The 18,137-nt window shown below is 39.9% G+C and overlaps 1 protein-coding gene across 3 annotated transcripts in view; it reads left to right on the forward strand.

Moving 5' to 3' along the window:
- The first annotated feature begins 12,841 nt into the window (after positions 1-12,841).
- The window catches only part of GAREM1 (GRB2 associated regulator of MAPK1 subtype 1), a 210,518-nt gene continuing 205,222 nt past the window's right edge, over positions 12,842-18,137 (forward strand). For 2 of the 3 annotated variants that reach the window (XM_082354233.1, XM_082354234.1), the window contains exon 1: positions 12,842-12,973. In XM_082354233.1, the coding sequence (XP_082210359.1) occupies positions 12,853-12,973 (121 nt within the window). In that variant the 5' untranslated portion in view covers positions 12,842-12,852. The remainder of the gene's footprint in view (positions 12,974-18,137) is intronic. The other variant, XM_082354236.1, reaches the window with a different exon arrangement.

Consider the following 18,137-nt stretch of genomic DNA (forward strand, 5'->3'; position numbering starts at 1 on the left):
CAAAATGCTAACCCAATCGCTCACTGTATTGTCAGGTGTTGTACAGTGCAGCCCATATTGTTGGACCAGTAAAAGCTTCCATTTGATACCAGTGGGAAAACATGAAATGTTTGTACCTGAATAATTAAAATGGAATATTTGTTGGCTTAAATTTACTTCTGTATATGTTTGAAGCAACATCCCCACTGGTATATATTACAGATGATTGAAATAAATTTGGCAGGAAGTCTCAGAAACCAATAGTGGATTTCTCAGGACATAGGAAAATATTTGCATTCCTGTACCCACTTTCATGCCAGGAAAGGAAAATAAAACTTATTAACACAAATTTGATTTTATCTTACGATTTCCCTTCCCCTCTTCTTTCCCTCCCTCGCCTCCACTCACAAACCCCCCCCCCATTGTTTTCCCTTGAGGTTTTCTGCTTATCCCATAATGCCCAGCAATACAGTTCTTGCCCATTTCCATAGCTCAGTCATTTCCAATAGGCTCTTCCTCAGGCACACACAGCTCTCCATCTTCTTTGTTCCACCTTTACCTTGCTTTCCCATTTTCAGGTTTTCTCTCAGCTCCTACCCTGTTTCACCCTCTCTGTCTTTTTAGTCTGAAAGGTAATACAGAGGATATTGTCATCTTTACTTCCCAGGGAGCCCGAGATGGATTCACCCCAGAAGATGGTAACCCTATTTCCTTTGTCAATTTCCATTGTCTATGTTAACCATATAAATGTAAAGAAAGCAGAAAAACCCAGACTGGCCAAATGCACTCTTCTGTGTTTCTTTAATCCTGAGCAAGGTGGCGTAAACTGCCCACCAAAGTTTCCCTGAAAATCAAGGGCACCAAAGCTCACATGTGTATCAATGAGACCCAAGAGCACGTAGTTCAAATAAAAGCAAATTAAATATGTTAATGTATATCTTGGCATTAATGAGATTTACTAATAAGAAGAACCGTATTAACTCTTTTTCTGGATGGAATTATAACTAATACAAAAAGGTCAAATGTTTTATTAAATTATTGCATCTTCCCTCCAGATGTGGAATTTGCTTTTTGACGTGGTACAAGCCCAGTGGCAACACTTAGTTTAACGAAATTCTGAAAGCACTAAGTCTATTTCGACAGGGTTTTATGTTTTTTTCATGAAATAATCCTTAAGCAAGTATTCTTGCGCTTTGCTTCTCACTTTCTGATTTCATCTGACCTTGTGACACTTTTTTGGCGGAACAATAGAACATAAAATGATAAGATCTCATTTGACCTAATGTCTTTGACTAATACAAATAATATTGGATGATTCTATATCAAAATAAAAATTTTAAAGCAACTTTCTAGACCCTGAAACAATTTGGAAGTCAATACCTTCCCCCACTGTTAGAAATGTAAAATGTTTTAATATTGACTATGCATCCCCCAGAGAGTTTGACTTCTGGTGAATATGATTCTACTAAAAGATCAAGCTCCAAATAAATACGAGGAGCAATTGAAAACTTTATTACCTTTCCTTACAGAGAAGTATAGATCATATAACATAGACTAAATGAAATGGAAAAGACCTTGGGAAAGACATGGCACCAATATTTAAATTGTCTAGGAGTGGTGATAATTTATTCTTCTTAAAGATCTCCAAGGCAGAAAACTTGGCAATGTCTTTCCATGGTCTATACAGAGATTCACCACTTCATGGTAGAATTCCTTCTTAAGTTTAATAGAAATCTTTGAAATTTGTGCTATTACAAATACATTTCTGGGTTTAATATATCTGTGCATAAAACTTCCTTTCTGTAGTTAGGTTAATTTACTTAGGGCAGTTTCTCCAAATTTAATTGGCAAGTAGGCATTTAAAGCCTCATTGAAAATAGCCAAATGCATAAATAAAGAGTACACCAATTTACATTTCCACCACCAAGAGATGAAAAAGCCCATTTCATCATATCCTTGATATCCAAACTGCTCTTGATGTTTAAAAAAAAATGCTTTGTGTAGGAGTAATCCACCAAGTTACTAGCGTTTAGCAGGAATGGGTGTTTTCATCTTCCTTTCTTCAGATGGTTTGGACAGTACAAAACTGCTTATATTGTTACCAAGGAGCAGTGGAGGGCCGAAGAAGGGCAATGTACTTTGTAATTCTGCATCATTTGGATTATGTGATCCTCCATGTATTTCTATTTACTTAACGAATCTTTGCTTATCTATTGTTATGTTCTAGACTCTGTTTAAGACTCTGGAAGCAAAAATGATGAATACACATTGTTGTTCTCAAGGAGGTTACAGTTATAACTGAGCTGTTTGTCTAAATAGCATACAGCAGCAGTTAAAAGGAGTTTGTATACCAGCCTATTATAAACAATTCTAGGGAGAAGTCTACTAAATTATCTCTGTTGTTGATGTTACTTCTAAATCATATTTCAACAAATATTTATTAGCACCTGTCATATGCAAGGCACTAACCTGGGAGATGCAATATGAACCTGAAAATATGTGAGACATTAAGTGTGCCTAAAGGCAGACAAATCTCCACGGGTCTCCAGTGTTTCTGCACATCTTGTGAGCAGAGGCATTGATAGCTTTCGTTCTGGAGCATCCTTTCAAGGATGTATATATAGCGAACGGTCTTAGAAGGTAGAGGTAATGTCTCCCTTTGGAGCAGAGGACAGTTTCTGTAATGTCCAGTAATAAAAGTAACATCTCCTTCTGAAGAAAAGGTAGGTCAGGTTTGCCTGTTAAAGATTTGGTTCTCAGGGTGTCTTAGCTGTAACACAAATTCACTGTGCATGCAGTATCCACCTGGGCATTCTGAGTCACGCCATGGGACTTGGGGGACAAGGAAAACTGATGTGAACATGAAGTTCATGCTGCCTGATGAGCTAAGAGTAATAAATCCTTTGTCTCTGATCTGGGAGTCTCCTGTCTTCTGCCAGGATCCGCGAAACTGTGGCAGGCTAAATTGTTAGTTCTAGAGTCAGTAAAATCTTGATAGTGCCAATCAAGAAGTTTACTATTTAATAAGGAGTTTAAGAAAAGCACACATATAACCATGGTATGTTACAACTGTGGTCATAGTTACCCAAAATACTATAGAGAAGGACAAAATTGGTTCTGACCAAGAGATAGTTTCATGTAGGAAGTTAAGGGAAGGAAAAGGAAAAGACTCAAAAAATTATCATTCTCTTCCTATTTCTCTGACTGTTCTTTCTCAGTATCTTTTTGCTGGGTCTGCCTCTGTTGTAGGAACCCCTCAAGATTCTGTCATTGTCCCACTTCTCTTTGCATCTATGTCCTTTGGGAAATTTTATCCATTCACGTGACTGCAGCTGCCAAATATGCATCTTTGCCCTTAATTTCTTTCCCAACTCCATCTCCCTGTTTCCAATTGTCTACGTCACATCTGGATATTTTACAGGTGACCCAAATTTAACATGTCCAGAATTGAACCTATTCTCTCATCTTCCGACATATTCACTAGTCTCTTCCTTCCTGCAACTGTTAAAGGAATCATCATTTCCAGGGCCTCACGCAAGAAATCCACAAGGAATTCTCATTGCTAGGCAGGCATGTTGTCAGAACAAAGTCAGTTTAATAGAATCAGCCTGAGGTAAACTATGCCACTAGAGTCTGTTAAGTATTGACACTGTCAATAAAGACTCATTTTGACCTGGGACTTGTCCTGTTTTTTCAAAGTGACTTTATCTCCAATCTGATCCATAATGGATTGACTTGATAGTTCCACGTTATTCTTATTTCAAAGTTCTTGTTGGCTCCTCATCCTTGTGCTTGTGTACAATGTCCTACCCATACTGGATTCTACACAGACCTGCTTGGTGTCCAAGGGATTCATGATCATTTTGGGAGAGTTGTTTTATCCCATGAAGTGAATTAATAAACAAGTTCTGAGGATATTACCTCCTTAATAAATATCCTATATCTGTTCCCTTATTTTCATGTCTAGAATACACTGTCCTGTTTCAACCCTTGATCAACCATCACCAGCTTCTTCTACTGTCTCCTATGTGTCTTCTATTTCTTTCTTTGAATCCATCTTGTATACACTTTCCAAAACGTTCTTTTCAAAAATTCAAAGCTGATTAACAAACTCCGTGCTTAAGGCCTGGCAGTAGCTCCCGTAACTAACACCATAGGTCACCTATTACAGGTCCTTTATGATAAAGTTCAAGTTCCTTCACAGGACAGACAAATGTCTCCATGATCTGAATCCTATCGAAGTCTCCAGCTTCATCTCAGCCACTCCTTCCTTCAAATCTCAAGATACAGCAAAATCACACTGATTATAGTTCTTCCCATGCAATATGCTGCTTCTCGCCTCCATGCTATTACTGACTTGGCTCCTTTTCTCTAGGGTTCACGTCCTAGTCTCTCCCTCTGTCCTGTCTTGACTTGGCTAATTTGTTCTGTTGCATGCTTCTCTAGTCGGCCATCTTCTTAAAGAAGTCTATGATTTTCTCATCCAATTCCTTGCCATGTAAGAGACTCCCTTCAAAGTCTCAAAATATCACTACACATCTCTAACCCCTACCACACTGGATTGTAATTACCTTTATTTCCTGTGTTTCTGGCTCTCTTACTAGATTAAGACACTTGAGAACAAGAACTATCTTTGCATCCCTATTGGCTTGTGTCTGGCATATAAGTATTCAATAAATATTTATTGAATGAGTGGATGGATAGATAGGTGAAGAGTGGGAGATGAGCTATGAACATTTATGTAGCAATTTAGTCAAAGTACATTTAAAATTTTAATGAATGGAAAAATGGACAGACTATAGTATGGTGTTCTTTTGAAAGGGTATTAGTTACCACAATAAACATATCAGCAATAGAATAGATTTGGCTGCTGTTCCTAATTATTATGAATACTTTCTTTTTCTCCTGCTAAACTCCTGATAAGTTAAACATGTAATAGATAAACTGGAACATAGTCAATATTTTCAAATTGACATATTTAACCTTTTTTAAATGGTAAATACAAAGCATTTATAATACTAGCATATATAAAGAGCAAAGTTAATATTAACATTGCATATGTTTGTCTTTCTTCTCTATCTTCTTCTCTTCTTCTTCTTCTTCTTTTTAGTGAATTCATTTCCATTTATATCAATTCCAAAATGTGACAAATGACTTGAATCTTTGGAAAAGACTGTGACTTTCAGGTGTTCAGGTATGACTCTGAAGCATGTGGTAAGGTAGAAAAAAGAAACTCCAGAGAATAGATAATATAGAATGATAAAATATTTGAAAATAGCAGGTAAGACTTTAACTTGTTGCTACAAACGAAGTAGTGGGAAAAAAAGGTATTTTAATCATCTGAGATACAAAAATAATGCAAGATGAATACATTTCAAAATATAATTTCAATGAGAGTTTGAGAAGAAAAGCAGAGATGTTTTTTACAAGTACAGGGTCAGAACCTCTGAGGAGACCTACAGAGAGTCTGCATAATCATTCTAATGAGACCATCTTCCACTACATTAGCTTGAATAGTATAGAGCCAAGTGGAACTCAATGGTCTTCCCCCTCATGAATCCCTAGTGCTTATTCAAATGTAGTGTGATTTCAAGGGTAGATCAACTTAAGCTAGATATGTTTATCCCTCTATAGATTTAATGGTGAGGATTAAAAAAAATTAAAGGCATTTATTTATCTATAATAATAAAGTCAAGAAATGGAAAAATTATAAGCTCAGAAAATACAAATAAAGGTCTTGAACAGAAGCATGAAAAGCATTATCTTCATAGTTATATACATAAATACTTGCCTACTAGTTCTTATTTTGACATTTGATGGACTTTTACTGTACTTCAGTATTTTGTCTGGTAATTTTCTTGTTAAATTTGACCTCCCCAAATATCTTCAAAATTTTTTCTTATTCTTCTAGTTATAGGTGTTCTTACTAAATTTAGGAAGAATGTTTTATCTAGGGTCTTGCATCTACTATTAAATATTCTGGCCCACTCATAGAATCACATGTAGTAATTGCTAACTACACTCTATTTTTTTTACTTCTTAGTACTTGTTCAAATACTTTTAAAAGCTTTTGCCTTTAAAAATTGTAAAGGAAAAAAAGTTTTAAAAGGAAAAGATAATGTGGAATCTTCAGTATCCAAGTTGTGGGAGTGAAAATTCTTACATTTTGGGAAAGTAAATTGGCAATATGTATCAAAAGCCTTAAAAAATAAGTTTACACTTTCTAATACAACAGTTCTCCCTTATAGGAATTTATATTAAGGAGGAAAATCATGAATATGCCCAAAGATTTACCTATAAGGATAGTCATGATGATGTTATTAATAATATAAAAATTACAAACAATAAAAATGCCAAATCATAAAGAGTTGGATAAACTATCCAACTCTCTAAGCATGTTTGTTATGTGGAATACTATACAGTTGTTAATTTAAAAAATCACATTTTGGAATACATATCAACATGGTAAAATGAGTGAGAAAGGCAGACTACAAAATTACATTATAGGTTGATCCAAATACACACACATACATATATACTATAAGTAGAAGAATATGCACCAGATATGAAGAGTGATACATTGTTAGCAGGGTGATGGGATTATAGGTTGTATTCTTTCTTTTGGGGGATTTTCTATATTTTAAAAATTTTATAAAATAGATATTTAAACACCATTTTGGAGAATTTTAAATTTGTTTCTGAGGTGAGGGAAAGGCATAAACTCTTCAAGAAGTGGGTTTAGGAATGAGTAGAAAATCTACTAGAGAAGTTAAGCATGATCTCAAGCAATTCTACGTAAATGAAGGTGACACTCCAGCCTTCATAAACCAGGAACCTGAGTATGAGAGCAGTCAGGGAAGAAAGATGCATCCAGTTTGGACCAGGGTGGTCGGTTGTCCAGGAGAGGTGTCCAGCATAACCCCACTTTCCCTGTCTTTCTCTTTTCACTGGTTACTTCAAAAGAGGGGTGGAAACATATTTGATGGACTTTCTTTAGAGGATTTGTCAGCAGGGAGCTAAAATCTCATTATCTTTCAAGGGAGAGGTTTAAAAATGGAACTGCCTCTGACACTAAAACTCCTTTGAAGCTTCAAATCATCAGAACACCAACAACAAAGTTGTATACATCCTGTGAAGATTTTTGGCACTAAGAAATATTTACTAATAATTATTATTTGGGCACTAATAAAAATAAAATGAAAGATTTTCTACCTGTGCTTTGTCACATTAAACACATTTATTAAGAAAATATAAATTATATCATGAACCATATACTTTTCTAGGTGGAAAGAATCTTAGCTTATCTACTTCTTAAGTGATACAGCCAATTAAGCTATCTATTTCTTTAACTAATATGTTAAATGTATGATTCAAAACAATTTATTAATATATGAAAAATAAATAATTAGTGATTAGTTAGTAATTGTGCTTTATTTTAGTAAAGTACTTCTTGAAACTGCAGAATTGGATAGCTAAACTATGAATCACTTAACCACTCCTTTGTAAAGCCTTTCACATAATTTATAAAAGCACACGAGAGTCAGGACCACTACTCATCACCAGCAGCTTCTCAGACTGACATCTTGTGCTTGTTTGGGAGGAAAAACATCATCTACAAAGAGCTTGCTTCTTCATAAGCCCAAACCTATAACCTATAAAGTTACACACATACACACACACATATACAATGATGATTTTGGTAAATTCAATAATTAAATTATCATTTGCTTTTTATATTTCTGGTTATTTTTGAATTTTAGAAGCTCCTACAACTTCAGCCCTAATGTTCCCTGCTTTGCTAAATTATAAACAATGCACAAAAAGAACTATTATTTAAAATGATGGTTTTAACACTGTAGCTTGTGTTATGGACTGTGAAATAAAATTAGTGGATCATGACTGATGTTGAAAAAATTAAACAGTAAAGAATAGATTAAAAGATCAGGATTCGGTACACATTAGAAGTACACAAAAAAGTATTATTTTGGAAAACTTTTATTTTGATAATACATGTATGTGTATTCTGGGTTGCAACGCGATACATATTTTTAAATGGGGATATGTTGTATATGGTTTCAAAAAGTGAACATGCCCACAAAAACCAATTTGCAACTTGGAATATTTTTCCTTAATATGGATATTTTCCCTTAATATTCCTATATTGACACTGTAATATACGTATTATTCAATGATCTACTTAAGAAAGGCACATCCTATACCAAAAGCAGGAAAGGAAGAGATGACAAAGTAAAATTCTGAATATGTTTTAAAATCCTTCCTGAAAGTACCCATATGGGATATGCTTCTTTATGGTATTTCGTTTACCCATTTATACATTCTCTTGATAGATAGATAGATAGATGAAAGAGAGATAGATGAAAGAGAGATAGATGGATAGATAGGTTGATCAATTTACCTATATAGAGAACTTACTATGTGACAAGTGCTGGGGATGCAAATGTAATAAAGCAAGACTTTCTGACAGTAAAGTCCTGGCAAAGGAGACCACAAATAAGCTAACAAACAATAAACTAACAATATGCTAACAGTTTTAATGTGTTGTAACTGATGGTCTAGAAGTACATGTCTAGTTCAGTGACAAAATTGCAGAACTTGATTTTAATAAATAAAATTTAAATTTTCAGATGAATGAAAAGAATTGGGGGCCAATCTAATAGTAACCATTGTTGTATGGAATTAGAACCTTGAAAATTTCTAGACCTGATGAACGCTAATCATTTAAAATCCAGAGATGCAGTGTCCTGCTAAATAATACAGAGTGCGAGAATGACTCAGCCTATTGATTATTCAATTCAACATTAAATGAGCACTTTCCATGTGCCAGGCATGGTAACAAGAGCTGGAGAAACAAAGGTGAACAAAATACACTTTCAGTGGCCATGGTTAATTGTGGTCTAGTAGGGAAAGCCAACATAAAAACAGATAATAAGTCAGAGAGCAACTCGCACAATTAAAAGGGTTGGGGGTATTGCCAGGTACATGGTGACACAGGGAAAGGAGTGGTCAGCTCTTTGCAGGAGACAGGATTTCACGGAAGAGAAAGGAAGAAAGGCATTCCAAGCCAAGAGGACCACCTCTTGAAAGGGAAAAGAGCTTAGATACCTAGAAAACCACCGGGGCTGTGAACTTTGATATCACACTTGACCACTAGAATATCATGTGACCCAGGACATTCCGATACGAGGAAAACCAACATGTAATGTTTTTATCTTGCAAAGCTGATAATGCAGAGAATTAACGAGATATGTATGTATAAACAGAAGTTTCACAGTTAGGAAGTCGTGAAATGTCCCTCATAGGAGTCCTACAGTATCATATGCCTGATTCACTCCCGGGCTTATCAGCATCATTAGATCAGCATATGAAAAGTCATCATGGCCACTGCCTGGATCTGCTGGGTAGCAGGGCTGGCTTACTGTGGAATTAGTGTAGAATAACCCCATAGACTCTAGATTTAGGGACTCAGGTCCCACAGCTGGGAGCAGGCACCTGGGTTTCCTGTTTGAGGAATGATGTTCTCTACTCTTTGCTAGATGCAACTGTTCTTCCAAAATCAAATCATTTCCTCACAGCTCCATTTGCCTCTTCATTTCTTTTTAAAATTTTGCCCTTCAAAACCAATACTTCTTTTAATAATAACAGCAAACGCTTCCATAGCCCTTCCTATGTGTCAGGCCCTATTCTAAATGCTTAACATATATTAAAGGATCACATTTTCATATCAACCCTATGAGATGAGAACTATTATTGTTACCTTAGTCTATCTAGGCTGCTATAACAGAATATCATAGACTAGGGGGTTTATAAACAACAGAAATTTATTTTTCACATTGCTGGAGGCTGGGAAGTCCAAGATCAAGGCACTGGTAGATTCTGAGTCTGGTGAGGGCCTGTTTTCTTGTTCAAGACCTAATCACCTCCCAAAGGCACCACCTGGGGATTAGGTTTCAACATTAGAATTTTGGGGGTGCACATTCAGTCTATAGCGATTATCCCCATTTTTCAGAGGAGGAAAGAGCAAGTTGCCCAAGATCCTGAATAGGAGCAGAGTTACTAATGAAACCCATGCCATCTGGCACTGGAGTCAATATTTTTAATCACCATAAAATGCTGCCTCCCACAAACGTCAATTTAAAAAGGTATTTGGCAGGAACAAGGGAACAGCACATTGAATTCTGCTCTACAGAAAATTTTTCTTGGATGTTTCTTTTTCATAAACTGAAAAATCTCATAAGTTTTGCCCCTGTACCCAGTTGTTATGCTTTTATGTACGTGGTTTGCATTGGCCCAACGATCTTAAGAAACACGCCTCCCCGTATCATGTTTGGAAGCGTAGGTCAGCCAGGCTGAAAGATTACCCTTCTCAGCTGATTTATTTTCCCTACAGTTTAACCAAAGCTTTCTCTGTCTTACAAATAAGATCTTTCTGAAAGAGTTCTGCCACGACAGGAGACTTATATAAGAATTTGTAGCTCATTAAATTTTCTTTCCTCTAATACTCAAGATTGAAATGAAAACTTTTCTGCAAGGCCAGCATTAAGAGCAAATCTAATGTAAGTTCTTTATTGATAAAAAAAAAAAAGCTGATTGCATTAATCTTTTTACTTTTTATCTTGTCTTTCGGTCACAAGTCACCAATCCTTTCATGGGAGGGAACTACTTCTATTTCCTGGAGGTTTTAAAGAGGATATAATAGTTGCAGAAAGTTATTTTTTAAAATCAATCTACCATATAAGGTTTTAGGATCTACAAACTGGTTGAAGGACCCCTGACCCTATCCATTCTTAAATGTTTCTTATATCATTTTTGGACTCAGCTTTATTTCCAGAAATAATTAAATATTTAGATAGAAAAAAAATTAGCTGGCAGTTAGCTCCTTTAAGTTTTTAAAAATTCTTCTTTCTGTGGGCAAAACTTAGAACTTTATGGACCTGTGATTCTGAGTAAAACAGACACTAAAATCTTTCCCACTTTTTTTTCAAGACTTTTCCAAAAACTTAACATCAGTGACAGAAAGGTCAAAACTTTCAGCAGAAGACTTTTGTGAAAATTATCGCCAGTATTTCAAAGTGAGAGGACAGGGAAAGTGGGAGTAGAAGAATCTCCGTGTTTTTCTTCAATTGCTATGGAGAGGTTTATTCACTGGCACAGAACTAAGCCAGCCCACTGAAAGGCAGCGGATGTTTTCCAGTCCCTTTGGGCGGGCGAAGCAGGTGCTGTTTTGTCTTACATGAACTGAACACTGAATACATATTGAAAAATATAAAGAACTGATATGTAACCCTTTCACCTGGCCATCATTCACCTCTGCCGGTGTAAATTAATGCTAAAAAAAAGATTAGCACATAAAAGTCAGGATGTGCCTGAAGAAGCAGGAATCTTACAGCCACCTTTACATTCTGAGCTCTGTCTGCAGTGAGCAGGCCATACTCAATATTGGAGAAAACAGAGTGTTTGTCACGGAAAGCAGACTGTGGGTTTGTATTTCGGCAAGGCTATCTACAAGTGTGTAATCTTGCCAAACTAATGTCCTGGTACGCGTATCTAGAAAACGGGAATTATTCCAACCTTTAAGCTTGGGAGAGAAATGAGTGAGAAAAGCACGTGAAAACAGCTGGTCCCAGTCGTCTCCCAGTAACCCTTTGGCGTGTCCACGGCTGTTGTTGGCCTCATCCTCTGCGGTCTCCAGCAGCTTGTCCGTACAATGAAGGTACTAAACCGACAGTCACCTTCCCCTGCGTGGGTACTGATCATTCATTGCCTTTCTGCTTCTCGGTGCTTCGGCCTTTTTCATTCTGCCAAGCAGCCAAAGTCTAGACTGCTGGGGGTAACTTCCAGCTGCGTTTCTGGAGAATTGGAGGGTTGGCGGGGGCGGGGGTCGGGGTGCGGAGGACACGGCAGGGGATGCTCCCCGCCTGCCTTTCCCAGCTTCGTTTGCCTGTGGCACTCTCTCAAGAGATGGGCACCAAACAGGTCTCTTTTGTGTCCTGTAGTAGCAACTCCAGTGCTAACAGGGTTGGGGGAGACGGGACAGTGCCCGACATGACGACTGAGAAAGATTCCTGAGCTCGCTGCGTTCCTCCAGGGCGCCCTTCGGGCAGGCCCTGGGCAGCGAAGGAGTGCGGGCGCGCGGTGGCGCCCGGGCGAGGGTGCAGGGCCCCCGAACGGTCGGACGGGGGAGCGAGAGCTAAAGCTTGCGGAGCGCGCCGAGCCGCCTGCGCCGCGGCCAGACCGGGGGAGCCGACGCCGAACGGAGCCAGCCGGACTACAGGGGGCGGAGGCCGAGAGGGAGGCGGGACGGGGCGGGGCGGGGCGGGTGGCGCAGGGGAGGCGGGGGCGGAGGCGGGGGCGGTGTCTCCCCGAGCTGCGCAGGCGTCGCTCGCACCTTGTTGATTAGTCAGTGCTGGGAACGCTGCTATGGCGTTTCTCAGACCCGCGGCTCCTCCTCACACGCTCCAGGCGGAGGGAAGGAGGGGTAAAAGAAGGAGGAGGCGAGCGGGCGGCCGCCGCAGCTGCAGACCCGGGGCCAGAGGAGGAGGCGGAGCGGGAGCCGCCGCATACACCCCGGCCGCCGCCGCCCGCCGCCGCCGCCGCCGCCGGGTTGCTGCGAGTCCTCTCCGGGCTTGAGGGCACGCGGGGCGCCCCGGCCATGTCCCGCAGCGGCAGCTGAGCCGGCCGCGGGCCCCCCTCCCTCCCCGCCGCCGCAGCCGCCGCGCCCCCGGGCTGCCTGCGGCCAGAGTGCCCGGCGCCTTCCGCGCGCCCCAGACCGCAAGTGCGAGCAGCGGCGGCCGCCGAGGCGCGGGTGGTGCAGGCGGCGGCGGCGGGAGCGCGGGTCCGGAGGAGGCGGGGAAGATGGACCCGGCGCCCTCGCTGGGCTGCAGCCTCAAGGATGTGAAGTGGAGCTCGGTGGCCGTTCCGCTGGACCTGCTGGTCAGCACTTACCGACTGCCCCAGATCGCGCGGCTGGACAGCGGTGAGTCCCCGCCCGCGGACCGCAGCCTCGGCGCGTCTCTGCACGCGTGTGCCCGGGAGGGTGGGACCCGGTGGGGAGTGGGCTGCCCGCCCCCCAGCGTTGGACTTGGCTCGAGCGGCTGCCGCAGCCCTGGCACGTCGCTCTCAACTCCCCCCAGCAGCAGCTAGAGGTGTGAAAATCAGAGCCCTAGTAGTATAATTTAAAAGGACGCAAAAAAAAAAAAAAAAAAATCAACATAAGGGAAGCCTCTGCAGATAGTAATCTTGGAGGCGAGCTGTCCCTCCTCACCCGCCTGTAAGAATTACTCAACCTGGGAAACCCTGTATGAGTTATCTTAGGCAACTTTCTTACAAAATAATTGTGCTTTGGGTGGCACCTTTATTTTGGATACTCTCCTACCCCTCCGCCACAAGAAGGAACAGATTTTAGGGGAAAGGCTCCTGGGTGACCAAAAGGGATCACATTTCTCGGAGACCTTTTATTACAGCTTGTCTGTTTTGTTTAACTGAAGAGAAAGTAATTTAGGGCTGTGTGTAGAAAATGTTTTTAGCAGAGGTGATGGTATGCTTAAGGTTAATTATTAGCTTAGCGCCTTTCTAGCCTGGAAAAAAATTGAAAATACACCAAAACCTGTATTGACCTGGAACGTGAGCTCGGAACTAAGAAATGCTTGTGTTTCCTGAAATTGACAACCAGAAACCAACCAAACGTCTCCCAGCTGTTTGTTCTGCAGGTTGACATCTGCAAACAAGTAGATGGATGTGCATACTGTCAAGCGAATAGATACCTTTCAGTTTGAGAGTTCTGACATGTAAGGTGGCAGTTTAGGTGTGTTTTGTCCTTTGTGTTTTGGTAATAACTTCAGTTGATTTTGGCTTCGTGCGATTTCAGGCTGTTTGCAGAAACAGGCTTGCTTCTGCTGTGGGGCTGCTAGAAGCACCTGGGCGCAGGCTGGCGGGCAAGCAGATAGAGCTGTGGTCACACAGGCCAAGTCAGAACAGCACTGAGCAGGAAGATATCATTTCAAGTCACAAGGACTTGGGTTACTCCTTTTGTGGAGTACAGGAGTGAGTAACATGAGACGTATAAACGTCCAAAGGCATTTTTGTTCCCGGTCTTTTCTGCGGGGTTAGATCAGACATTTGAAGTAATGATGTGAAAAATAAAGGCAGGAAAGTTCATGAACGCTGGAAAACAGTCTTGGCGTGTGTGTTAGCCTTGTTTGATTGGTGGTGGTAGTGGTGGGCTTTGGGAATAAACTAAGAGTTTTAAAAGTAGTAATGAAGTGCACGTGAGTTCAGGGAGGGTCAGGTGGTGTGTTGAGGCATTTCTGCTTAGAGTGGGCGTGCTTTAAATATGCGTCTATAGATCTGAATCAGAGAGAGAGAGAGAGAGAGTGTGTGTGTGTGTGTGTGTGTGTGTGTGTGTGCATGCTGACAGTGTTTCATTTACTCTTACACCATGCAAAATTGTGTATATTGGAAGGTTATGTGAGTCCTCACCTTTTCCTACCGTCTCTCATCTCTGCACACTTCCCCAGAACTTACTAGCTAGGTAGTGAACATTGGTGTGTGTGGTGTAAAAGTCACCCAAAAGTTTCATTAAACTGAAAGTTTAAAGAGGCTGAATACCAGTTGCAGAGGTATTAGCTTTATTATCCACTTTCCTCTCTCCGCCATTCATAAAAAGGGTCTGAATGAGCAGTGTACTCATCCCACACTTCTTTTTAAAATTAGGACGTGGGTAGCAAGTCTTAACAGCGTGTCCTTTCAAGCTGTGGAATGGATTTTGATCACTACGTGTAATTCCAATTCTTTATTGTAAGTTTTCTCTTATTCCCGCTTGAGAATCACAGTGGCATACACAAATTTGGAATCATAGCCAAATACTGCTTTATACCTTGCTTCTTTCACTTAATCCCATCGTATTTAATTTTTTTTTTTTTTTTTAAGCTGCATGATGTTCCATGGGAAGATGGCTGTATATCTAGTCCCCTGCAGTGGACATCAAGTGGCTTCATTTTTTACAACTATTAAGTTGTGATGTAATGAATACTCTTGTACATAAATCTGTTTGTTTGGGTTAGTATGTATTCCTTCCCTGCTGAGTAAGCATGTAGATCCGTTTTAAGTCCTTGATACACATTGTCAAATTGCTTTAGAGGTTGTACTCATTTATACACAAATGAGAATTGTGGGAGTACCAGTGTCCCTACAGCCTTAAAATAATAAGTATTTTACAAACAACCAAAAAAAAAAAAAAAAAAACTCTGCTAATTTGAAGGGGGAAGTGTTAGATTACCAATTACTTTTGGATAGATTTTAAAAGAACTGATGATAGATTCCATGCTTATGTTTTAAAATGTTTCACAGCAATGCTTAGAACATGTTAAGGATATGCCACCATGCTGTATGTGAAATTTGTGCAGTCGTCATTCTGTGTATGTCCTTTTGCCAGTTTTAGTACTGCAGGTACAGTTTATACACGCGCACCCTATACTTAGACATGAAAGGTAGTCATTTTCCAAATCACTTGTTTTCAAAGAGGTTAAAGAAATTGAAAAACATAACAGTAGTTGACATTATGTCAAGAGAAAACTGTTGGCTATTTTAAGCAATCATTAAAACCATTAAACATCTGATTTCATAACTGTCGATTATTGAAGGCCTACTATGTGCTGGTATATTTCTAAGTGCTTGATGTATTTTGTCTCATCCTTAGCACCCCATTTTAAGGACTTTGCGAGCCTTGAGATTTAGAGAAATAGGGCGACATACCTAGTAAATGGTGGACTGATTTTCAGCTGACTTTCCGATTCTAAAGACGCCTTTTATCTCAAACTGTACTACCTCCTTCTACTAAATGGGAGTAGATTTAGAGTAGGTCTAACGTCTGCTCTAAATAGCCCCACTGTCTCTCTGAGAGCTTGAGGACAGGAAAGTCAATATTTTTAAAAGAGTGTAGACATCGAATTAAGCGCCGGCCTCATCCATCATATCTAGACGATTTTCTGCTTCCTAAAGGAGTGGCTGAAAAGAGGTAAGGGGCAGAGGAGAAGAGAGTACAGAATCTGAGAAAGAAGGAAAAAAGCGGAGTCTGAGGGCTTAGGGTATGTAGATGTGTCTGTTGACATTACTCCTTAGGACATTTGCCATGTTTAACATACTAACTCCACAATAAGTAAGAGCTTTCCAGTTCTTTGCCTCATGCATGTCACTAATGAAATGCCAGTCAGACGCATTCAGTATTCCATCCCCAGTGGCAAAATTTGTCATCGTATAAGATAAATACAAAATTAGTGAGCCTTTATGGTATGGTCTCATGAGTCTTTCTGGAGACTAAAAGGAAAGTACTCCAGCGGTTCTCCTTAGGAGTGAGATACATCTCTTCAGCCAGTGTCTAATCCCCGTCAGCAATGCAGTTAAGATCGGATATCTAACTTCATCATCAATCTTAGAAACTTGGCTGCAGAACCAGGTTCAACAGATGTGTTTATGACCAAGAAGAGGGTGGAGAGAATGCTAATCCTCACCCCATCATCAACCCATCCTCGCTCAAAGCTAGGTAGGTGGGGAAATTGTTCTTTCTCTGTCTCTTCAATATTTTGTTTTGGAAGGGCTCTGAAGGGTTGTTCTACAGCAGTGTTCTTACAACTTTTTTGTTCTTGTAGTGCCTAAAAATTCTGTAAAACCCTGTACCCTAAGCACGTTTTTAAGTTCATTGCTAAAAGTTTTCATCCTAAGTTTAAATAGTTGCAAAGGATGTCATTTTTCAGCATACTGTGACTGTTGACTTTTAAAATTGTTACATCATTTAAAAAACTCTGTAGTGGGATCTATATTTAATTCCCAGTATCATTCATTTTTAAGAATGCAGGAGTAAGTTCGTAACAGTAAAATTCTTACATCTTTCCTTTTTCTCCTTAAATTCATATTTCCATTTCCCTTCCCCTACAGAATTGTATCCCAATGTAATATAGTTTTTTTGTTTATTTGTTTGTTTTGGTAGAAGGAAGGATTTATTACTTGCGGTAAATAAAGAGAACACCGGAGATCTTTCCCAAAGCAGTGTCTCCCAATGTAATATAGTTTTATGCATGAAAGTGTCTTATTGATCACTCTGTCTTATGTAACAAAAAAGAATATAAGTTGAAATGTAGTATTTTGTATTTCTTTTGGCCTTAAGGCTCTTCTTATTTAAATATTTCAGGTTGTTTAAAACAAACAAGTAGAAATTACCTGTCTTAGAGAAGGAGTTACCCAAATGCTGGAGACTTGACTCCTCAACAGGCATCGGCGTTTTTATTTGTTCCTTTGTTAGTCGCCCTGAGCCCTGTGTTCATTACCCTGGGGTAATGAAGATTAGAAAGATCTGGTGAAGGTGATGTAGATGCATTGCTTTTGTAAAGTGGGAGAAGGACCTTTGCGAAGGGGAGGTGATGAAGGACAGCTTCCCTTCGTCAGGAGATAGATGTCCCTCCATCCCAGTCTTGGTTTCAGGCAGATCAGTTTTCAGACAAGAGAATATTTGGAAGTTGGGGATTTAGAAATTGACTCACTTATAGCTGTGATGGTGAACCCCTTGGGAAGTGTTGGCTTTGCTTCAGACACATATCCCAGTTCAAAGAATGCTGGTCTAGAGCAGTGAAAGGTGAGCTTATGGTCCTGTCTGCTGAAAGAAAGAAGAAGACCAAGGCTGCATGAACTGCCAGGGAGAGAGAAATAAAGATGGTGGGCGTTGGAGGCAGCTGCGTATAAATTAGCAGCAGTCTGTCCCTCCTAGCTTTGCGGAGGAATCAGAGTTGACTCTAAGCCCCAGGTGTGTTGGGACTGTGGGAGCTTTGGTATTTGCTTTCTGCTGAGCTGCTTCTCTAACTTTACCATGTAAGTGCCAGGGGGTCTGATGGTGCAGAAACAAGGTGGACACTCAGATGGCAGTGCGGGTCCACGTGGCTGTTTGCAAATGTCAAAGGTGTTTATAGATTCAAGTTTTATCTTTGAAATTAATGTAAATTCCCAAAATCTGCTCCATGACTGGTGTTACTTTAATATATATTAAAAATTTTTTTCTGAAGTAACTTAATCTAAGTCTTTTTCCGGGAAGATGTGCTATGCTAATCTTTGGTTTCATTTCCCTTGGCATTCTAAATTGTAAGAGGATGCAT

Source organism: Balaenoptera borealis (genome assembly GCF_965194805.1).
Source record: "Balaenoptera borealis genome assembly, chromosome: 14".
Lineage (NCBI taxonomy): Eukaryota > Metazoa > Chordata > Mammalia > Artiodactyla > Balaenopteridae > Balaenoptera > Balaenoptera borealis.